Below are 24,164 nucleotides of genomic sequence, written 5' to 3'. Positions count from 1 at the left end.
ATACACTGCATTGTTTCTCTCTAGCCAACACTCCTACCCACTTCAAGAAATATTAATCACAGCATGTTGAATGAGCATGGATGTTTCCTGGCCAAACCCAGATCTGAATTTAGTTTAGCAGGCAACATGTACACACATACTTTAGCTTGGCATTTTGTATCTATTTTATGTAACAAGCATAAGATAAATACACATTCATATCTAAGGGAATGATATTTAGCAACTTCCTGATAGAGACAGTATTACATCTGTCTTTCAAGCCCAGCCTTATTTCTAGAGCCTTTGAATTCAAGAAGATAAAGTATATGAGGTGGTGTGCAAGCAAAGGAAATCAGGAGGGAGGAACAAAATCATTTAACAACTTTCTGCTGTCCTTAAGCCCAAATGGAAGAAAAGTCAGACCAAGCTGTAGAGTACTATGGCACACCAAACATCCTTTTTTGGCTTCCACTTGACTTTAGTAATATTTACCTACTAGACACAGTAGTTGGCAGATTATTTAAGTGTGGTTCTTTGTCCTCACTTTCCCTCTTATTTGCCTGTGACTAAAGTCAGTACAGAACAGGAGAAGCATTAGGATACACAAAGAGAGTCTGCCATTTTGGCACAATTTAAATCAAACGCTTGGTACTGTACTCATCACCAAAGTATTTGAGTGCCTGTAGCGCACAAGATAGTGTGTTTATCTTTGTTCAGTGAGAGGAGTGCCTTTGTGACTACTACTGAGAATATAAAACAGCATGTCTGCCTGATCTGTTCATGTTCTGGCTCGCTTAGGTTTGTTTGCAAGTCACTAATATCCTTCCAATTCAATAGTTACATGTGGGCTCATTAAATAAAATATATAAATAAATAGAGCCGAACCAGTCACTTAAGAAAGTGTTTATTTAAAAGCTTCATAGCACCATCTTGTTTTTGAGAACATCCAAATAAAATGCAGCAATTAAAATTTTTCTGTTGAGCATGACACTAACTCCACCTGTGAACATATTTACGGTTGTTCTTGCTAATCTAACTGAAAAATAGCGCTCCTGTGCACACAGACTTAGCACTGGGCCTTGATACAGTTATCCAGTCCTAGCTCAATAACGGAAGATTAAAAACAAGTGAAACTGGAAGCCTCCAGGAAGCAGTTTCTCTCCTGCTGGAAGAGAAATTTTTCTAAAGGCTATTTTAAGGAATGGAGCAGTTTCTACTCTTATGTCCCCTTCCAAATTTCTTCCCTAAGCAGCAAAACTAAAACTGTAAAGGTACAAAATATTTTGGATATTCTTTTATGGTATAAGAGACCACGGATGATTAATTTATAAGTACCTTGATGTAACTGTTTTAACGATCACCTAGTTGTTAACTTTAAGGAATGGCCTATTATGGCCATCTTTTCTAGGGAAAATACTAGTCAAAAATATTCTACTAAGTTACTATGCTGATTTTTATTAAAAAAATTAACATAAAATCAAACAGCCATTGAAAGCACTTGTAATACATTTTCATGATTAGTTTTTCCTTCTTCCCTTTTTTAGTTTTGCAGAGTAGCCTGCCTGAGAGCTTTTATTGAGCCAGTCTGTAAAGCGCTATTTTCCAAAGATCCTTAACTTACATTTCAAGAATATGGACCATGCCGAGTGCTTGGTCACATTAACATTTGGCTATGGCTTCCAACCACTGGGATTCTCTATTGCATCTACTTCTGGTTGATCATTAGGAGGCAAACACTGTAGTTCACTTGGCTAATGCCCCCATAGGGTCCCAGGCTGGCAAAACAATCGGCTCCTGCTGCATCACTGCCAAGATATCTTCTGGCACATGCTTCTTATCCACCACAACTTCATACACGTACTCAGAGAACCAGTCATCAGTCATGATCAGGTAACCTGGAGATGAAAACAGTTCATTACAACAGAGAACCATTACTGCTAGAGTGAAGCAGTGACCCAGTTTCACCCATGCACGGTCCATTACAAACAGGACCAGTCATACTCCTGTATCTGTCAGGACAAAGTGTGTGTGTGTGTGTGTGTGTGTGTGTGTGTGTGTGTGTGTGTGTGTGTGTGTGTGTGTGTGTAAATCACTAAGAACTTAACATACAGGCTAAGCTGATACCAAAGTATTTCATGTGCACTGTCAGACCAAGCAAGAAACCTGCTAGGAAAAATAAGACTCTGGATAGTCATCATTTATGCTTGATCTGTTAAAACAGGCATCCGGAATACTCAAGTGAATTGCAATGCCTTTAAAAAAATAAATATTTAAGTCAGAATGTAAAGTTATCTGGGTCTCCAGCTTTACAAGTTTTCAGGATTTTGATTAAAGAAATTTTCCTGATAAATATACAGATCATCTTTGGTTTAAGAAACCTCAAACTTTGCTGCTTTAGTTCTTGTAGTAAAAGGAGGCCGCTTTCCTCAAATGCAAAGCCAACTAAATCACACTGTGGCTGAACTAAATCTTCATTTTCTCTCCTAATATTATTCTTCCTGAGAATTTTAGTGGACTGCCTTTGAACTGGGGAAAAAAGTTACATTTAGAGTATCACGGCTTTTAGCAGAAAACTACCACTGGAAACAAGCTATTCAAGGTGAACCGAAATTATTGCATGCCAGGGAAAAAGAATACATTTAGAAGACAGATGAGAAAGCTTTATGTAATAAAGTTCCTCATGTCCTTATACAGTATCATCACACAATCAAATGAAACAAGAAAATGTCTAAAGAATATGGACAATAAATGCATCTATCTACACCATCTTGTTTCTAAAGCAAAAGATCAGATTGAATTCCCATAAATTAAAAACCCTATCAATTGTAATCCGAGCTAGAAGCCATTTTGGAAACACTGCCAAAGGGAGCTGCCTTGATTATTCTCTCTTCAGGATATGAGTTCTGTGGGACACACAAAAACCTCTCACTCCCAAGAGCCAACAAGTAATTGCACCCTGAGAGGATAATGAACTCTGCCTCTGACATCCTGTATCTCAAAGCTTGACGGTGCTGATTAGGATCGTGCTGTCTGAACAAGAAGGAAACGTCAAGCAAAACTTCAGAACATGCAAATAAGGAAGGTTGCTCTTTGAGGAGGCCTGTGCCCTGTGTCACAATGAAAGCCATTATCAATTTCTTCATTAAAAGGAGACACATATTATAGGCTGCAACTCCTACACCTAGGAGCCTGCCTGAGGCAACCCTGAGCTCTGCAGTCCATCCAGGTAACAGGGAGAAGTAAAAAAAACAGAAAAGTTTATTGTATTTCCAAACAGGGTACAGCCATGGAGTCTTACCTCAGGCAATGAACCTATCGCTTCTATTCAACCCATTTCTACGTTAATTAACAATACAATACGGGAAAACTTGGAACAGCATTGTCTTCATCTGGCACGACGTAACATCTGACTACTCCTCCTTGTATACGTGAGGCTTGTCCACATTTCTCTAACTTATCCAAAGGAAAACCTAAGAATGAAGCATTTTAAAACTGACTGGCAGCTGGTTAGGGAGAGGTCAGTCAAGGCAGGATGGCCAAGAGCTCCAGCATAACCTAGGGTTCGGGCACCTGAAAGTAAAGCCCTCGCACCAAAGTTCCCACAGGGCCCCCTACAAGTCCCTTGGGGCTCACACCTTAACTTCTCCGTAGGGAGAAGATAACACAGCCTTTCTTTCATAATGTGCTGCTGGGATGATATATATGAAGACAGACGCCAAGTGTCTACACTTAAACCCTTAAAATGTCTTAATACATATGGAGAATAAATATATAACAGTCAGGACACGTAGAGAGGAAAAAGTCAAAAGGGAGCTGACTCCTAGCTGGAGATGTACCGTAAGAAAGTTCTCCCCATGCCAGAACAAACAGATGGACCCCTGTCAAATGGATGCGATAATGTGATTCAGTGTTCACCTCTGACGACCTCTTTCTTGCTTTTGAAAAAAGATATCTGAAGGGATAAGCTGGGTCCAAAGTTAAGTAATACTGTACCGTGTCTCCAGAACAGAGAGTAAGCAGAATAATTAAACTTGCCTGGATGGCTGACAAAGTGCCAGCAAAACACAGAATGGAAAATTTTACTGGGAAGTGATTTTTATTTATTTATTATTTTTTACCTCAAAAGGCAAGCAATGTTTGTCAGCAGCTGTGTTCATTCCTTGAGGAAAAACAGACTGGATTCCAAGAAACAGTTTTTACAACCAACATCCATGTCATTACTAAATATTTAGGCGCGCCAATGCTAGCTGTTCTCAGGGCTTCCCTTTCCCTGGGGCAAGCACTACCACAAGAATTCAGTTCTGCCCCCTGGAAGGAATGCGAGCATATAAATAACTTCCTCCCCTGACACCCAACACAAGAGTCATGCTTGTTCCATTCCCGTGCCGTGCAAGTCTGGGGAAACAGGTGCTCCTCAGGCTGTTGCGCCTCAGACAGTGCTCAGAGCAATGCGAGAGGGGCCCCATATAAAAGCATTCCCACTTCCAACCAACTATAGCTTTCTGTGACTCAAAAAATCTAGTTTCTGACACTTTGTTGCAGGCTGTACCCTTTACCATCCTGTCCAAGAAACAGTGGAGTTGGGGCTTGTATCCCCCACACCCAGCTGGGCCTCAGCTGTGAGATGCCAAGTTTAACATCATTCTTGGCCTCTTCTTCAGTGCTGTGGGCTCTGGTTTCCTGTGCTGGACTTATCCAAACATAGCTTCCCCATTCCTTAACAAACAGATAAGATAAAGTTCACTGCCAGGCTGACTCAATGGTATAGCAAGAGAGCTAGGACAGACTGCAAATCCTTACCCTCCCAGGCCAGCTAGGACTGGAGGCTGAAGAGGGTGTAACCATCATGCCTATTGCTCCTGTCAAGTTGCCTCTTCTAGCGTTTAAGAATGAGCTCCAAAGGATATGTCCAATTGCCTGTAGCTAAACAGTAAGTTGACTGGACGTACTAAGAAAATTATTCAGGGATTCACCTCCCTGAAAAAAGTAGTCTGAAATAGAAATCAAGCTTCCTAGTTCTGATGGGATTTTCAATGAAGGCATTTTTCCAGACAACTCTCTAACCAAAAGAAAATATAGACAGTGAACAAGAGTTTCCAGAGACAGCAATCCCTACCACTACGAAACAGATAAATGACAGTGACTCACCAAGGAAAGTTCACATAGATGCTGGGCATGCAATACATGCATACATTGTATGGACAGGGTTTATTCAAATCACTCTAGAGCCCTATTATATTCTAAAGGAGCAATGAGCTCCTCTTAAACGGTTCTAGAACTCATTCCTGAAAAGTGAATACATATTTGGAAAAAAAGACAACCTCTGAGGGCAGGTAAACCGACCGCAAACTAGGAAGTAGCTTAAGCTTACAAAGCAGGCAAACCAGAAGTTCCACAAAGTAATACTCAAGACTAGGCAACTGGCTTAATTTTTAGTGTTATTCTTAACTCGAAGCCTGAGGCACTACACCTTTCATTTGTAGCTGCTGCAGTTTTTAATGTTTTGATGCTCTCAAAGAAATGGAGTCAAGAATGCACACAGCTTTCCACACATCAGTCGCAGCCCCTGCAGCTCCATCAGTATATCCACTGATGCTCCAGCCCAGTAACACCTGCACACAACTGCCTCTGTTCCAATCACAGTTCAACAGCTGCAACTTCTACCCGGAGTTTCAGGATTTAATCCACTGCTGCATGGCTTGGAAGCAATGGCCAATATCCTGAAGTTAAGCCCAGTGTTTTTTCAGTTCTAATCAAGAACAATTCTGAACCTGAACCAAAGGAGCATATACGACAAGCAAAATCAAAGTTGGTGGCTGATGCCTATTAATTCAAGAATGTTTTGAGTACTAAACAAAGTCCATGCTGAGCAGATGTAAAGCAGTAAGGCAGTTCCTTCCTGGAAACATTCCTCTAACACTAGTAACATCTAACACTGCAAACCGAGGATCCGGAATGTCTCAAAGGAAGTCCTCTGACATTAAGAGCACCACTAACCAGGTATTTTTGTATTCTCTAATATATGTAAAGGTGATTAACATCTGCAAAATAGTTAATACTTTGTATTTGGAGACAAGCAGTTTTAACGTTACTTCTTTAGTACCATTCCAAAGTACGTTTTATTACTGTCACATTGATAAGCCATGAAGGCTTAACACCAACACAGTTTCACTATCTGTTTCATCAAAACTAAAGATTTTTATTGGAATGCTCTATGTGAACATATACAGCTAACTCAAAACAGACACTGCTGCAGACCAAGGGAGCCAGAAGATAAATTGAGACATTTCCCAAGAATATTCTACATGTTAATTAGCTTTTCATGTATAAGATGCTAAAAGCTTATGAATAAAATCACATCCTAAAACAAAAATTTCCAGAAATATTCTATTCCAGGAAGAAGCCCCCAACACCTTGGGAAATGTCAGCCATACCAAGTCTTGTGAGCACAAGGTTTGGGATTAATCTGCAGCAGAAAAACAGTCACCAGTGACTGTACCGTAGGATGGCCTGAAACTGAAGCCTGGCTTGGCATGCTCATCGGTGAGCTTGCACCGTGACACATCAGGCCTGTCTCAGCTAGGAAATGACAAGTCACAGAGGTCTTGCTCCACTCCAATCATTTAGGAAGAGCTGGCTGACTGCAGTCCTCACAGCGATGCCGAGAAGCTCTCACACTGTCAGCCCCACTCACTTGGGGCAGGTGAGCTCAGAGCTAGCTGCCCAGATCAGGCAAAGCAGCTCTACTCTGGTCGGGCCCAGGCTGAGCAGGGAAACAACCAGAAGCAATCTGCTAAACCACCTCTCAGCTGTGACTCACCCTTCTGTCCACACTGCCTATCCCTGTGCCATGCCAGGCTGGCGCAGCTCCCCACCTCCAGCCCTACAGAGTTTAGAAAACCAGTTTAAAGGAACAGCAGTCCAGGCCAAGACCGTGGTCGATGAAAAAGCAAGTTCATGCAGAAAACCTGGCTCTGAGCTGAACTTTATGTTAAGTGTGGATCTTCCTGTTGCTAGTGCTTGCTATGCCAGACAAACACTCAAAGCATGCTGCAGGTCAGGCTTTCGGCATAGCTACAGAAGGCCAATTTTTATGGATTAAGAGGTTGTGGAGCTAGAACAGTTTACATGGCTGGAACCAGCCATACCCTCACTGCCTCATTTCCAAAAGCAGTAAATAAAAGTTTGCAGTTATTGATAACTGCATATAACATAACACACACTTGGGTTTCACATATGACTCAGGAAGACTATTTAAATAACATCAGCCACAGTCAGCATGAGGTGCAGCATGAGACAACTCTAGTAAACAGAGCTAAGCTTGAATCTGTAACCAAAAACTTTAGTACATTTGAAAGTATGCAGTGAAGTCTTTTTACTCTCCTACTAGAAGGACAAAGCGTTTTTCTGCAGCGCATACTGAGGTATTTCTCGGAACTGACCCTATCTTACTTAGTCTTACAAAGCATTTCCTAACTTATCTATTGTCCTTCTATTAAAAAATGTTTTACATCACTGCAATTCTTGCCATTTCATAAGATAAATACTACTACATTTTCAGATCAATACTACCAGCTTTTTCAGATGTGTATTTTGCAGCAAAGTCTTATGAGCAAGAAAATAGCAAAAGTTCTGCTCTCTCTTGACACCTTTCAAACTCTTACAGGCTGCTTTCCCTCCTCCTCCACACCCAGGAAGGGATAATGGCTCACAACGTATTTGTGAGCAAAAGCAAATTGGTATATACCACTTAAAAAAATAAGCAGCTTTACAATAACAACCTAAGTAACTTTTAAAAAATTCTGATACATTTTATGAAAGTTTATTACTTTAAATACTTCATTATATAAACTTTGGATATGTTTTCTACAATGCCTTTGATAAGTCTTAATATTTCCAAGAGGCCCTGTACTCTTCAGGGTACATCCTACTACTCACCATGTCCTGACATTGCAGCAAGTGAAGACACAGCTTTGCAGAGTATGAAATGGTTTTAATATGGCCTTAGGTTCATAATTGTAATTACTACAAATATTAATGTGATATGACAAGATGTCACTCAGAGCAAGAGAGAAAGTAAGCATTTCTAGCCAGATTACTCAGAATAAAAATTCATTTATATGAGCTGAACCCATTTGATCTGGTGACAGAAGTCCACCAATATCTACCCATTACTATCCATATACAAATTAAAAGGTTTGATTATTAGATTGTCAAAAGCTACAGGACAAGGACAAAATATGCCTCATATTCAGTTTAAGCTATAACCTCCAAAACAGGGGCTTCTGTCAACTTGGTTATTCTGCCTTTGGGATGATGACAGAGACTCCCTCACCATCAGTCAGTTATGGCCATCTTCCATGAAGTGCAATTGCCTCTACAGTTTGACATGCAAACACAATGCTAAGTTAATTCAGTGACGCTACTTGCTTCCAGTCAATATCTCCATTCAATTTACCTAAAGTAAAACACATTTAAGCTAAGAGTGTTTGTCTTCCAGAAATACAGTGCCATTTCTCAGCGATCCACATGCTGTTTGCAGGCTGGTTTCATGCATGTTTCAGGTGGAGGACACACTCAGAGCATGTCCCTTTTCCCCTTCCAGTTCCCCATTTCCAAACACTAAGTTCAGCATTACACTCATGCGGCTATAAATTACTTTACCTTTATTACCACGGTCTTCACCCCAGGAGTTTTCCACTCTCCATTTTTCAAATGACCCTTCTTGCCCATCCTGTGACAAAACAAGCAGACGGCTATTCAGCAGAGAAGAGCCACGCCAGGTTACAGCGGGCAACCCTTCCAAGTCTGAATCCAGCACCAGCAGCCACAGAGCTCCACTCCCAAAAACTGAGAGGCACTGGTGAGTTTCAGACAATGGTTTCTTGCTAACAGTTTGAGAAAAGTAATTTTCGGAAATATTGCTTACATAATGCATGAGGAAACATAGCTGAGAGGGGAGCCTACAATAGGTACTTATTTTAATCTGAGAACTTAATTCAAATAGAACTTAATTCAAGTTTTGACTCAACCGCCAGAAAGAATTTAAGCGGCCTTCCCTATCATCTATCAGGGCCCTGGCTGCCTTGTGAAATACTTGCTTAAACTAGAAATCAGAGGAAAGGAACCAGGGCAATAAAGTAACTGTAATAATTTAGAACAGCATTAGTAAGAGCAAGTGTTGAGAAATCTAGCTGAAGGACCAGTCTGATTCACTGAAAGATATATAAGGCTTCTAGCGAACAGGAAGTACATTTGATTTCAGGCTTACAAGTATGCCATATTCTAGACTGCATTGTGCATACCTGAAGAGTCTAGTTCAGATATATCAAGTACCTAAAAGCATTGAAAACAGCTTCATGGGCTTGCTATGCCATAAAATGAACTGCTGCTTCCTCCAGGCAGTGAGGAAAAAGCAGCTCCCTTGAGGAACCAATGAATATTTATTCTTTCTACTGTGATTTTTTTTTTTATGATAACACAAAGAACCATAGCCTGAAAAGCATCCTGTGAATCCATTTTTAATATTCAAAGGAATAAGATTTTATTCTCACTTAAAAAATATAAAGGAAATTCCTTAAAATGTGACACTCAGGAGCTACCAAACTACGGATAAGTTTACTCATGATGCTATCTGACAAACTAGAATGAACACATTTACGTAAATGAAGTTTTTACCAAAAAGTACATTTAATCCACATCATTTTTTTTTGCATTGTAAAATTGTAATATGATTTTCTTTCATCTTCAAAGCCTTTTTTATAAAGCAGGTAAATCCAAAGTATTACATTTTTACAGCTATCTATCAAAGCTCCTTTAGATTAAGTTAAGGTTTAATATAAGACAACATGTTCAAGCCAAAAGTAGAAAGAACAACTTAGCCTGTTTTGAATGTGGAAAAGCTTTCGAATTCTGGACTTGTTCCAAGATAAAGTATTTCTTTTAAAGGCTTTTTCATTCTAAAAATACCATATATTGATATATTAACATATATTGATATATGAAATTAAGCATTTATTAATCTTATACACATCCTTTTCTTCTTTAAGAAATCAGATCACATTTGATCTTATTTTATGTAACTATAGATTTATGGATGCAAAAGTAGGAATTTAGAAATACAGACCATAGACTACATCCTCCAGTGAAATGCAGTCAGTAATTGTTATCTACAGTTGTGAACATACACACTACAGGAATGAATATATATAGGTTTTGAACACTAGAAAATTATCACTATAAATACCTAATTTTTTTTTTTTTTTTTTTTAAGATGCACTCATGCAATCTGATACATGAAATACAAGCATTAGAGCTCAAAATGCAGAACAGTAGGAAAAATTCTACTGAATTGCAAGTAGTAATTCAGAAAAGCTCATGACTCTCAGCAGTCCCATCTCAAGTTCTTAAACTCCAGCATTTAAGGGAACTTTTTCAATTACATGTGAACTGTTATTTCTCAAAGCCAAGGTCATCTTGGACTGGAAGAAATCACTTCAAAGATACTTTAATAATAATGACTTCTAGAAATAATGGAAAATACCAAAATTGCAGATAACCTAAGGGGGTAAATATTCACATGGTTCTTTTTAGCTCATTATCTCTGCTTTGTTATACTGCCAGGAGCAGATGTAGTGCAGGATTCATCTCAGCATACTGTCTGCCATACAGCTATTTTGGACACCATTTTCCTTCCTAATTATGAGTAGGTCAGACAAGTCACATACCACTGAGTTGTAGAAGGTTAAGATTTCTACTGAAGTGCCTCCTACCAGCTGTTCCGGCATTTTAACAGAGTATGAGCTTCATGCTGGAAAACCCAGGTTGGACTAATCTATGCAATAGGATAGGGTAGGAAATACCTGCTGACATACTTGATTCCTTGCTCAGCAACGTATGTCAGAATCCGCATTAAAACCTGTTAGGAGAGGTTTTCTGGTATCTTAAAAATAGAACTTTCCTTGCCCTTCTCCAGTAGCAGTTTGTGAGTAGAAGGAAAGAAATCCTTGACTTGTCTAAAATTCTTCCCTCCTTGTTAAATATTTATGGTACTTCTGAACACCCAGAGACACACAACAGGGAGAATAGACATCCTAAGCCTTGTGCACCAGGGTGTTGTCACACACGTGGCGAGCTTTAGCAGAACAGCTCATACACTGAATGAGCCCGGAACTAATAAACGAACTGCCAGAACATTCAAATACATCTGTGCAAACATCAGAACTTCAGAAGGAAGACGCTACCTTCTCGGTGACAGCCGTCAGGACCATAGCATGGGTCATCATTGAATCGCCAAAGATTAATCGTTCTGCTTTGTTCATGTTCTTGATGGAGACACCAAACACCAGCTCATGATTAAATCTGCAAGAAAGCCACGTAAGTGTTGTCAAAAAGAATGCAGGGAGCATTCTCACAACTAACCAGAGAATCAGTAGACTGCAGTGTCCCAGGAGCCAGTGCACAGACCTATGAGAAGTTCAACTATTTTTAGTGTCAGAATAAATGAAAAAGACTGGTCCTTTAGGAGTGTCTCTCAGCAGATTAGATAATTCAGATGAGTAAGAACATTTAACAGACACTTGTAGTGCATCTTTAAAGGATCAAAATTTTAGCTAACAAGTGAAGAGAACATATTTCTGTTGCCACTGAAACATTTAAAAGCTCTCATTTCAGGTATAAACCAAAGCATGTACAAATTAGTTTCAGCCAAAGTATTTTCATGTCTGTCCAAGTATCCAAAGAGGTATTCTGTTTTGATTTTCTACTTACATATTCATGTCATTGATTCCCAGCTTGCCATAGAAGTGCTTTGCAACATCACAGCCAAACCACACAGCCTACAAACAGAAAAAAAAAAAAAAATCATGTCTAGGTTATATCCCAGGAAGTTTTATATTACAAGAGTCAGCAACATGCCATCTATGGAGAGAAATCAAACAAACCTCGCCATCCTTAATAGAGGCTGCAGCCAATTTTTTCAAGACATCAACAGGCTGGTTATTGTAGAGCGTTCTCCTCCCTCCTACCATATTGCCAAGGTACTCCACCGTATACAGCTTGTTATATGGGTTCTGTGGTCGAGGATCATTCACTAGACAAATCTGCCAAAAATCAAGATGTCTTTCATTAAGGTGCAACTTAATTGAAAACTTTGAGAAGTTAATCTAGATGGATTTTGGACAATTGCTTCTGTCCTGCTAGCCGTCTATCCCATTAGCTTATGTGACAACAAGCTTGGCTGGAATACCAGAAGGCTTTTAAAGCAGGTTTGAGTTTTTCGTTTTTTGTTTGTTTGTTTTTAAATATATCTTGTAAGTTCACCTTCAATTGTGGCACAGGAGCTTTGCATGCTATTCTTGTTCTCTAACAGCTGGTTTTATTTATGGTTGTTTGTGACTTATCTGGCCTCTGCATATTACATCATTACAAGCTCAAAGTGCCATGCAAGGTCACACAGCTAACTGAGGGGCAGTGCACAAACATGAGAATGGGGAGAATAAACGTGGGGCCAGCTTGTGGGAGCTGTATCTATCCCACGTTGTGCAGTTACAGATGCAGACAGTACACCTGCAATGGTGGAAAGGAGTAACCAGGCGGGTTTTACACTAAAAAGGTCTTGGCAAGCCACTGCCTTTCTGCATGCCCAACCTTGTCCTCCATGTTGAAGTAAGGCTTCACGTGCTCGTTGTAGAACTGCACTGGCGTCACAGGGCCAATTTTGTTGTAGTTCTTCTCCTTATCCCGAAACTCCCAGCAGAAGGTCTCTGGAGGGCTGCCCAAGCAAGTACTCACTATTCTGAAAACCTGCTCGGAGAAGCAAACAGCTGTGAAAACTTGCTGCAACATCCAGGTCTGCCCCTCCTACCACAGCAGTGTCAGCAATCAATGGATTTCCCCACATAGGAACCAAGTGGAAAGCTGGGTTATTAACATTCACTTTTGAAGCACGTGAATAACCCTCCACACATCAATTATTTACACGCAGTTCCAGCAACCTACACCTTGCAACAGTTCTAAATCAATCTAAAAGGCTACCAAAAAAAAAAAAAAAAAAAAAAAAAAAAAAAAAAAAGAAAAAGAAAAAACCAACAGAATCTCTCTCCATTGTCACACTCTACCTGCTTAAGGTACAAGAAATTCCCAACAAGAAATGTTTCCAGCGTAAGAGAAATATTGTCAAACTGATCCTAGAGAAAAATAAGCATTCAGAAAACTGCTCTAATAGGTGATTTGCTCCCTGCACAAAGGGGAACCGAATCTCCTAACATACATACAGCAAAGCATTTTATCCCAGTGCTTCCCTTGTACTAATCCCTTCTTTCCTGTAATGTTCATTTGGATTTCAAAGATGGACCTTTGCCATTTTCAAAATCCTAGAATAATCTTCTCGTGTGTATTTAATACATTTAACAATGCCTCAAATTAGGGTTAAGCTGGCAGGTTATGTAATTTAACTGAAGATCTCTGCTTGCTGTGACATCCTTTGCAGCTGACATCTTTCTATTGATTTTAATCCAAGTCTTGACTAGATTTCAAGTTAGCAGTCTCCCTATAAATGTAGGAAACAGTATTTAGGAATACTCTACTGTACTTTCTCACTGGCCTTATCATAAAATGTGCTAACTTGTAGGGCGTGTGACCAGATGAATGTCTTTAAGAATACTTAGCAGGACCTATTACAGAAGCTATGAGAACAAAGAATTCAGTCATATGCGAGCAGGTTTGAATTGGTTTTACTTCAGCTGAAACTGGTCTACTTCAGCTCTGTTATTCTGTATGTCTTGAGCATAAGAAACCTTTTCCTTGCGAGGAACCCGCAGTTTATTTGAAATAAAAGAGGAGAATCAAATCCAACCCGCGCCTACCCCTTCTGCACTATGATCCAATGCCTGTGGTTTGTGTTAACATTACTGGGCTGTCAGTCTTCACACTTTACACTCAAGTTTTCACAGAGGAGACAGAATACCCTTCCCAGAGCTGACTTACTCCTTCTGGAGCAAGTTGAGCTGATTTAAATGGATCCCAAGCTTCTTCTCAGTAGGTTCTATAAGAACCACTAGCTAATTAACAACACTAGACAGCCTCTGCGATTACACCAGCCTTTTTGTAGACCTGGGACTTACTGCCCCTCTCTCTCTCTCTTTTTTTTTTTTTTTTTTTTTTTTTTTTTTTTTTTTAAACAGCACTTGTTTATGTCACTAAAGCTGCATAAAGAAAACCAATCTGGAGAGAGGTAGGGGGCTTCACTGTTTTTAAGCACTTTGCATAGAAGCAAAAATGAACATAATTTTCATGTCAACTACCACTCACTATTTGGCTGTGTACAAGATGCAAATAAAGGTGTTTTTGCTCCAAGTAATTTAAGGAAAACAAAAGAAGAGATTAATTATGGGTTAAAACAAGGGTGCAGGATCATGTTTTTACTGGAAGAACTTGCACTTTTCATTTTTAATAAATATGTTAAAGAGCAAATGTAAATCCCTAAATTGCTATGAATATTCAATTTTGCACAGACTGCACAAAAGGTAACATTTGTTGTTGACACACCCACATTACCTCAGATAGCCTTATCTCTCACCACTTGGGGTTATGGAAACAAAACATGCCAAAAAATGCCTAAAAGTAGAGCAGCAAGCAGAAGGGCTCCAGCCAGAGGAAGGGAAGTGATGGAGACAGCAGTCTCAAGTTAACAGAGGCGGTCATGCCTGGGAATGGCTCCGCCAGTTGTTTTTCCACCACACCCATCATAGGCCATCCCTTGGTATCTAAAAAGCTTCCTTTATCAATGCCCTTCAGAGACTTACTTAAACTAAAAGGTGACCTGTATCACACTGGTGACAGCTAGAACCAAGATAAGCCAAAGATAGAATGGCTTTTGTTAAAGAACAAAATGAGCGAGGAGGGGAAAAGGGGACACTCCTGATAAGGAAGAATCCATAAAAGAAAACAGTGAAGGAAGAAAAATTAAATCACATGCGCTGCACTCATCAACTTCTGACCTCTTGTGCACTAGTTTGATAAGGCGAATGTTTACACAGTTCTGGATTGAATATTTAATCCTATGTTCCAGTACAGCTGCCTCACTTTAGCTGGAGTACTGCCTTCCAGCATAAGCAAACTAAGATATGCTACACAAATAAAACTCCACAGAACAAAGCCCAAGTTCTGTTTCACCACACACAAAAATGGATGTACAGCCACTTACACATAAAAAACAGTGGTCTCAAACTCTTAAGTGTTTTTAAAGTATACAAAACAGGTGCAGTTGGCTATGCTAACTGGGATGTTTATTGAAAGGAAATCCACTTAGGTTACAACCACTATTACTACTGAAAGAGGAAATAATGCATTAACTGCAGAGAATTAAGCATAATCTTTTTACAGAGCAGACAAATTGCAATCAGTGAATGATTCTTTAATGCTGGTTTCAGGATCCCTTTTCAGAGGGCAAGAGGCTTTAAACAAATGAAGGGGCATTTTGCAGTGAGCTGTATGTCACTGCCCTAAAAATGAACATAGCCAACTCCGGGAAGCTTTGGATTCTGCTGCAAAACCCTCCAAAGGCTTTAGGACACTAGATGAAAGTTACATTAACACATTGTTAAACTAAATGCTAATTTGCAACACTCGGAAGGGTAGATTCAAAGCACTGAATTACTGTCAATCTTATTAGGGCATGTATTTCATAGAACAAAGTATTTTAGATTTAATAACGTAACTGAAGGAACATACACTGGTTTTTATACTTTTTTTAAGCTAACTTTAAAATTAGGTAAAAAGAAGATAGAGGTTATATATGAATTAGAAAGATGAGATTTCCAAAAAACAAACACATTAATCAAAACTTGCATATTAGTGGAACTGCTTAAAACTTTATAGAACTTTACATCTTAAGCAGAAATTACAGTAAACATCTGTTGATGTTTAGAGACATCAAGACACATTAAAAAAAGTTTGGTTTCTTGAGACACACGAAGATGGACATTATAGTTACTTGGTCACTTCACATTATACACTTGAGATACCCACACATGAAATAAATGCATTTTTTTAAATGCATACACTTGCTCCAATGTCAAACTAACACAACATTTTAAAAACAGTTTTCACTATTTGAAAAAACAAGCATCAGGAGACTATGGTAAGCAAAACAGCACACATCACTGTCACATTCCACCCAAGCAGTGGCCTCCACCTGTGGAGGGCCAGCCACCACACCTGCCCACTAGTAGTGCAGACTCTTGCTGACTGATTTGGTTTTGGGTTAATTTATGCAGCTAGAAACAGATGCTGTGGTTCCTTCCTCTGCTGCCTCCCATTATCAGATCACAGCTGGATTCAGCCTTATTCAGTTCAAATCTTATATATTGCAGAGTTAGTTCTCTTTTGTTGTTCTTTCCTGCTCTCTTGTGGGGAATTTCTGCAACAACACTTGTGCTGTAGGATTTGGCATTTAAAATGGTCAGAATGCAATTTCAACTTGCCTCTTTCCTGTTACAGTTACAGGAGCCTGATAGACCACTATTCTGATCTCTGTTAAGATACAAAATGCTGCTTTCTTACAGAAAGGGGCAGATCTCTTCTGGTGGTAAACTGTCATAATTCTGGAATCCTTAAATTCAAGATATTTGTCTGGAAGTAAAAAGCTCAAAATGCCTTAAGTAACCAAATATGCTCCTTCAAGAAAAATCATTTTTAAATACTTCAAAGTGCACTGCCATACAAAACCTTCCTAGCTGGGCAAACAGAAGTCCCTTGTTTTGCCTGATCCTCATAGCTGCAAAACAAGAGCCAAGAAATGCGCTCAAGCCCCCCTGTTCCAAGAAGTCCCACAAATGTCCCACAAATATATTTACCTCTTCTATCATAGTGTCCATTTCAGCAGTAAGTTCCCCCTTCGTTATCCCACACGCCACCATATTTCTTAGCCGCAAACAGTACTCTCTCATCTGTTTAAAGAAAAAGTCATTTTATTTTAAGATTAAAAAAGGTGCTACACCTAATCAGTTTTCAGAACTTTCTATATGGCTGTTTCAGGCACCTGTTTCACCCTTTACAAGGAAGAAGGCTTTGTTAGATGTTGATTCTTTAAAAGCAACATAATGAAATCATTTAAAAGCAAAAAAAAAATTAACAGTTGCAATTCAATTACTATTTTCCAACTACCGATCTAAAGCTTGCAGCAATTAGCATTTCTTAAGGCTTGATTTCTCTCAGTTCCATAACCTAATTAATGCTACAACATCCATACGCATTGCTGCCTCTGTGACTCACAAGGAACAAACTGTCTTCATACTGTAAAATTTATTTTGCAATTCTAATGCATAATTCTTCTCTTCGTTGATAAAAAGAATGGAGCATTTCCCCACTGCATGCAGAGTTGCAGTAAGAACAGTACATGCCTCCCATTACCATCACCATCCATAAGGCCAGGAGGCAGTGAGTGGGGGCCCCTCAAGACCAGCTGGTTTGTGATGTTTAGGACAGAAATAACATTAACACCACCATAATGTCTAAGCTCATTTCAACACATATTTTCCATTTTTTTAATATGGATTTCAGATAGCAATTTTCCCTGAGCATGTACCATATGAACTGGAAAATCAAAGCCCACTGTAAAAGAAAAAAGCTTTTAATTGCCTTTTTATCTAGCCACCTACACTAGCTTCTTCCCAGATGAATTCACTTCTGTAATGCAGTGAACAAGCCTATACCTTCCTTCAGACAAAGCCACACCCCCATACATTGCAAGCTGATTTTTAACACTGTTTTTAAAAGACATACTTTTTGATCTTAGCCATCAAATTTGGAAGTGATCTCTAGAAACCCTGGCATACTGGTAGATGAAATACTGAGAAACAGTTACCCAGATGCTAGTTTTACAGAAACATACTTTATCAGCCACACTTCAAGACATAACTTTTTGGAGATTCAAGGATTAGGAACAATTGCAACCAAAACCATATGGATTATTTCCAAGCTACTGAAGCCCGCCAATGGCCATCTTCCACATGCACATTTTCCTGCTCAATGTTTCAGAATCAGTCTCACTCCTTTGCTAAGACTTAAGACTACTGTCTGAATAAAAGCAAGTCAGTTGCTGAGATGCACTTAGTACTTTGGTCAATAAAGAGACATGAAGATGGCTATGAACACCTGAAACAGGATCATTCCCATCTCCTCCCCTTCTTCAGTTATAACACCTAAATCTGCTTTACCTTATGATTCAAGATCTCATTCATCCTTCTTGTAGCCTCTGTGGTATGAGATTCTGGGAAGTATTTCTTGGGGACAACACCATACTTTTCTAAAAGAAAGTAGTAAAGCTGAGTTAATAATTGTCTTTTCCACATGGCAAATGCTGATGCTTCTGCTCATAGCCACAAAAGCTTAATACAGCTGTTTCCTGTGTAGAGAGTTTAAGGGAGACGTTTCTCATTTAAAAGTTACAATCATTCAAAGCTTACACTTCAATCTGTGACTGAATCTTCATCTCTGATCTGCGTTTAACAAGGGTCCCAAAGGATGGAATCCTTGAATGACTCGCTATCATTTAATCTGACACTTTAGAAGTTCTAATCTAATTAGTGCTTTTTAAGAAGCTCTTTTGACCAGGACAAAACCTGATTACTTTAAAATTAAGCTACTGAAATATCTAAGAAAAAAACATGCCTCTTATGAATTATTCCATGTATCTAATCTACAGTTGCTTGACTAACTTCCTAGTCTTCCTTGCTCCACAGGAAGGGGAAAAAACCTCAGGACTACTTCTCCTCAACACTTATTAAAGGTATGCAACTGCTCAATTACTTCCTACATTATGCTGCCAAACAAAGATCACACCATGCAAAGCTCTGGACATAACAGCCTCATCTAAAATCTTTTCTGCCCTGATTAAATATTTGTAACTGGATGTGGAAAAGAGTGACCTCCAGGCTTCAAAGGAACAAGTTCCTTTTGTGATTTTAAACTCACGTTAGTAGCTTGTTATTCTACAAAGGTGTCATATTGTTTTGCAACACAAATGAAAGCAAGTGCTAGTATAATTCAGACACTGAAGTATCTCCTCAAGCAGTGCTCAAGATGAGGCTACCTAAATTGGATCTTTTAAGACCAGCACAGCCACATTCCACATCATTTCCCTCTCACTGACCTTTGTATCACCTTTCTTCAGGTTTCAACTCTGAAAGAAGTTTTGCTTCTGCCTTGTAGACACACCCTATTCTAATTATGTTTTTTCCTACCATGTGTACTAAGAATTGTATACATGGATATAAGCAAAGGCAACAGTGTAGAGATGATTGCTGAAATGTAATGGAATTGAATAGTTTCACTGAATGGACAGTCAGGTGTATCTGATTACTTCTCCTGACTTTCTGAACCTCTGTTATTAGCAGCAGTACACAAAAATGAAAGATCCCAGAAAAGATTGATGCCTAACACTTACAAGCAAGCACGAAAAATTTTTGATTAAAAAAGCCAGTGGCTAATGGTGTCATGTCCCTTAGCAAATTTCCAGGTTTCAGACTCAATTTCTTCCTAGTCTAGCAGCCTACAGTAGTTAACCTTCAAGGCATCAACCTTCAAGGCATACTGCAAGGTTTTCCCACATCACTCATATCTGCATATTAGGGAGCTGGGACAAGAAATTCTGTGCATATAAAAGTTTAGATCCTTCTTTTTTCCTGCACTAGTAACATGGAGGTAATTATTATTTGAAAGGAAGCATAGTTAGGAAATGGGACAGCTGCTTTTGATGCAGTATATTAAAAGTTTAAAAAAACAGGTCTGGAAATCAGGAACTAAGTGCAGAATAGCTTATGTCATCCCTAAGATCTCATCCCACCTGAAATGCTTTCCATTAAGTATTAGCAGAATATTCTAAGGCAGGCTACACTAAGCTTCCAGGCATTAAAAAAAAGTAAACTGCTTAATAAACCTTACATTCAGAGCTAACTTATTACTCCTCAGAACACAAACTTGCTTTCAACCCATATGAAATGCTTTCTAGTGTTTACATGGTTCATAAAATTACTACTGACCATCTGAAATCAGGAGCTGCATTCCATTTTAGCCACAGCAATACAAACTGAAGTTGTGTCCAAAGCTAAGTTTCTTTTCTTTGTTTTTAATGTTTAGGAACAGAATCTTACTTTAATAATGGTAAAAATAAGGAAAGCATAAAGCAGTTAAATGTTGGCTCAACGCAGGATTAGCACTGCTTCAGCTACACCATTTGTTCATATTATCAAATCTCTTATTGAGTGCAGACTGACAGCTACATATTTGCAGACTGTTGATATTACAAAGAATGTGTGTTTTGAGAAGATCAAGAAGTACAAGTGAATTTCATGCGAATAACAACATGTATATTTTAAGGGAACGGCATAGTCAAGTGTTTCATTGCAGACTGCAAAAAGGCATTTTATCATCACAGCCATTGCAGGCTAGGTTCTGAACAGTGACACAGTGAAAGTATAAACAATCTCCTATTTGAAGCTTTCTGTAGTGCCTGACACTCTACAATCTAGGAGATCCTACACTGTGTAATATCTACTGTAGCACCAGATATTGTAGAAGTAAATCAAAATTGTGTTAGTTGTTTCATTCCTCACCACTCAAGCCAGTATACAACTTCAGGAACCTCTTCTAGTGACAGATTCTCTTACCAATAAGATTAACCAACATATCCCACTGTCCACCATCATTTGTGGGGTTGGAAAGCAGGAACTGTATCAGTCTTCCTTCCACAGGCTCCTTTTTCTGAGCCGTTTCCACAAAGGCATTTAAAAAGTAGTAACAACGTTCAACCTGGAATTAAAAGACAGGTAAAAATCTTTAGGTATGACATACTACACATGACTTCATTCCCGTGTATTCCTTTCTTTCAAAGTCCTAACTAGATGAAACAACATTCTAGCCATGCACTGAAGTTCTTATTTTCCCTATAGTTTTCTAGGGATTATCCTATAAACTTATTTCCGGTTACATACAAAATATTTACAAGTGAATTGGTATAGAGTTTGGAGGGTGCAGGGGCAGGAAATGGGAAACAGAAGTCTTGTAATGCAACCTTGCTCAAACTTAGCTCAGTTGCAAATACTAAGTTTTCTTGACTTCCCTATAGAAAGCAAACTAGCACAGAGCTCCCAGATCAGCAGGTCACAAGTACTACTGAAAGAGAGCTCAACAAAAAAATTACAGTGATGTTTCCCACTGGGCCTCCTACAAACAATGTCTGAAATATTCAATACTCTTGAGAGAAAAAACAAATTCATACTCCAAAACATTAACATCTTGACAATTTTCTTCTCAAGCCGAAAATCCCACTTTGCTCTACCCTCATTTACAATAGATATTTGAAGAACTTTTTGAAGTTTCTTCTCATGTATGTTTTCCATCTGGGTTCTTACGGCTGTCAACAGCCTAAATGAAATCACCTCCCAAGACTAATACCCATTGCGTAACCAGTCCTGGTACAACCTATGACCCGTACTACTGTACCTTATCCCAGAAAAAGAGATACGACTGGCTGAATTCAAACTCCTCGATGTTGTATTTCTTCATGAAAGGAAGACGCATTGCATTGAGACATGAAAAGATCCAACATCTCCCTGAGAGATCAAAGGAACAAGAGTTAAATTGGAACATACGCACTGAAGATCTGCACAACACTTTTAAACACAAGATTTATAATACTCTTCTGTCTCAGACCTTTGGCCCACTGTTCTGGTTAGCATTATACACAACAGCAACAAAAGAGGAACTTCAGAAGACTTGAATTGCATGTGCAGGTCTCAACTACTTCTATCCTATTCTTTAAGGAAGGAAAAGTGGGTAAACATTGCAAGGCTAAAGACAGTTATTAATTCAAAAGAATACTGTAAGGATTCATTTTCAGCTCTCATATGGCATTTTGAAAAGCTGTATCAGAACTCACTTGCAACAAACGCTAAAATAAGGCTGGAAATCCTTCTGAAATAGTGCTGTGGATCAACCCCATACTTAAAACGATCATAAACCATGAAAGATCATTCCTAGCAGAAAAAAGTTGACTGCAACTTTTCATCAATAGTTGTTCGTTACTTTTTGGTTTGGATCCAGTAACGTATCAAGAGTCCTCAGAACACCAGATTTTTGAAATAACCCTTGAACAAATAACGTTTTGGTCAGAGGCTCAAAGGAAAGGCTTCAGAGAAAGTCACTGCCTCCACGAGCACCGGAGTGCAGTGCAGATTATATCATTCACCCCGCAAACACCACCGCTCCTGAGCGGGAACGTTAACCCCCGGCCCCAGCAGCGCTGCGGCAGCGGGCAGCCCCTTACCGGAGTTCTTCTGGTTGGTGACGGGCTTGCCCTCGGCGGGCACAGCGTGCTGGAACACCTGCACCGTGTCCTGCACCACCTGCCGCTGCAAGCACACCTCCAGCGGGTCGTTGCAGGTCGCCACGTTCTGGGCCAGCAGGAACTGCGGCTCGGCCCGCAGCCGCCGGGTGAAGGCAGCGGCCTTCTCCGCACTGAGCCCTGCGGGCGGTGGGGCAGCCGTCACCCGGCAGAGCCCGTGCCGGCCGCGTTCCCCCTGCACCCCCCCCGGGACAGAGGCCTCCCCAGGGCGTGATTCCCCCCCCCCCCAACCCGGGGCATGATCCCCTTGAGGGCCGTTGCCCAGGAGACCCCCCCCCCAGGACACGACCCCGCCCCCCCAAACATGACTTCTTGTTCCGGTAGCTGTCCCTCCCCCACCCAAACATGACCCCCCCGGAGGACCCATCACCCGGTAACCGCTCCCTCAGGCCACCCCGCCGGGCCGCGCCACCCCCCCCCCCCAAGATCCGCTACCCCGGTAACCGCTGCCCCCCCCAGACACAACCCCCCCCACTAAGCGCTACCCCCCTTGGGGACACAGCCCCCCCCAGGCCGTTACCCCGGTAACCGTCTCCCCCCCATGCGGGCACGGCCCCCCCAGGGCCGGTGGTCCCGGTAGCTGCCTCCCCCCCTCCTTGGGGACACAACCCCCTCTCCCCCGTTGCCCCGGTAACCGGCTGGCCCCGCCCCTCACCGCGGGCGTTCATGGCACAGGCGGCGCGAGCTCCCGGCACCCGGAAAGGAAAGCGCCGCGCGACGGCAGGGCCCCGCGACAAGTCGCACGCGCGGAGGCGGAAGCGCCTTTTATAGCCCCGGCACCGGAAGCAGGAAGCAGGAAGCGGGGCCCACGCAGGCGGCCGGGGTGGACGGCTTGGGGGGGCGGGGGGGGGAGGAGGGGGGAAGCCGCTCGACGGCGCGCGGACAGGGACAAGCTTGCGGCGCCGGCGCGCGCCGTCCCGGCGGGCACCGCGCGGGGGCCTCCGCGGCCGTTATGTTGCCCTGCGGCAGCCTCCTGCCGCCCGTGGGCGCCGCCGCCTTGCCGGGCGCCTCGGGCCTCGCTGGTGCTTTCTAGAACGTTCTGCGGGTGCCCAGGGCGCCGCGGCCTTGCCCCACAGTCCCCTCGGGGCGCCCCGAGAGGGACGAGACCAGCCGAGCCCTGCGTCCCTGTGCAGCCAGGTTTCCGCAGCCGCTTCCCTGCGCGTCGGGGCCCTCCCGGAGCGCGTCGCCCACCCTGTCCCGCCCAGAGCGGCCGCGCCGCGGCGGCAGGGCCGGGAGTGCTCTGAGTCCCGCCATGGGGGACTGTGCTGTTGGAATGGTAGTCGCTGTCCTCATGGGGAAAACGTTGCTCTATGACTTAAAGGAAAATTTTGAAAGTCTCTTCTCAGGGATGGTCTTAAAGTAGTGTGCGTTGTGGCGTGAGCTTATACTAAAATTATGCCATGACAGTGTTCCCTAAGCGCTAATGAACATTAACTGGCGGACGTGCTGTCGTTCATCAGTCAAGGACGCACTGTTTCATGCTGCAATGTCTTCCTGTTGAGTAATTGCCCTGCTCCTTTCTGAGAAGAATATTTGCGCATCAGAGACTTGAATTAATTTACAGCATGCAGTGTTTGTTGACAGTATTAGTAATGTACAATTTCAAGACAATAATGAGTCTTTAAAAGCTTCCAGGACCTTGAGAAAAGTGCATGAGTGGCTTGTTTTGGGGAGGGACAGAGAGGTTATCCTGCCGTTTCAGCACTGGAACATTCCCACTGAAACTCTCCCTGCGTGTTGCTGAGTGCCGGGGGTTGCCCTGAACCCCGAGGTGCGCTCT

At 41.2% G+C, this 24,164-nt stretch overlaps 1 protein-coding gene across 1 annotated transcript; it reads right to left on the bottom strand.

Annotated features, from left to right (window-relative positions):
- Positions 1 to 867: 867 nt before the first annotated feature.
- On the bottom strand, positions 868 to 23,181 carry BLMH (bleomycin hydrolase). Its single transcript, XM_064523223.1, has 12 exons — positions 23,040 to 23,181; positions 22,307 to 22,504; positions 21,484 to 21,593; positions 20,649 to 20,790; positions 18,198 to 18,286; positions 16,836 to 16,928; positions 12,628 to 12,783; positions 11,922 to 12,080; positions 11,749 to 11,816; positions 11,223 to 11,340; positions 8,644 to 8,713; positions 868 to 1,874 (listed from the first exon to the last, which is right to left on the bottom strand). Exons 1-12 carry the CDS (start codon positions 23,050 to 23,052, stop codon positions 1,723 to 1,725), a joined length of 1,368 nt encoding a protein of 455 aa, XP_064379293.1. The 5' UTR covers positions 23,053 to 23,181; the 3' UTR covers positions 868 to 1,722.
- Positions 23,182 to 24,164: the final 983 nt, after the last annotated feature.

The sequence above is a fragment of the Dromaius novaehollandiae genome, chromosome 19 (genome assembly GCF_036370855.1).
Source record: "Dromaius novaehollandiae isolate bDroNov1 chromosome 19, bDroNov1.hap1, whole genome shotgun sequence".
NCBI classification, from domain to species: Eukaryota; Metazoa; Chordata; class Aves; order Casuariiformes; family Dromaiidae; genus Dromaius; species Dromaius novaehollandiae.
The sequence above is the reverse complement of the archived record's forward strand: the minus strand, read 5'-3'. Positions and strand labels throughout refer to the sequence as shown.

Excerpts from the sequence above, each read along its gene's own strand:
- BLMH (XM_064523223.1), bottom strand. Across the intron at positions 20,791-21,483 it reads ATCTCTTTTTCTGGGATAAG|GTTGAACGTTGTTACTACTT; the intron begins GTACAGTAGTAC and ends TTTTAATTCCAG. Across the intron at positions 12,081-12,627 it reads ACTTCAACATGGAGGACAAG|ATTTGTCTAGTGAATGATCC; the intron begins GTTGGGCATGCA and ends GATTTTTGGCAG.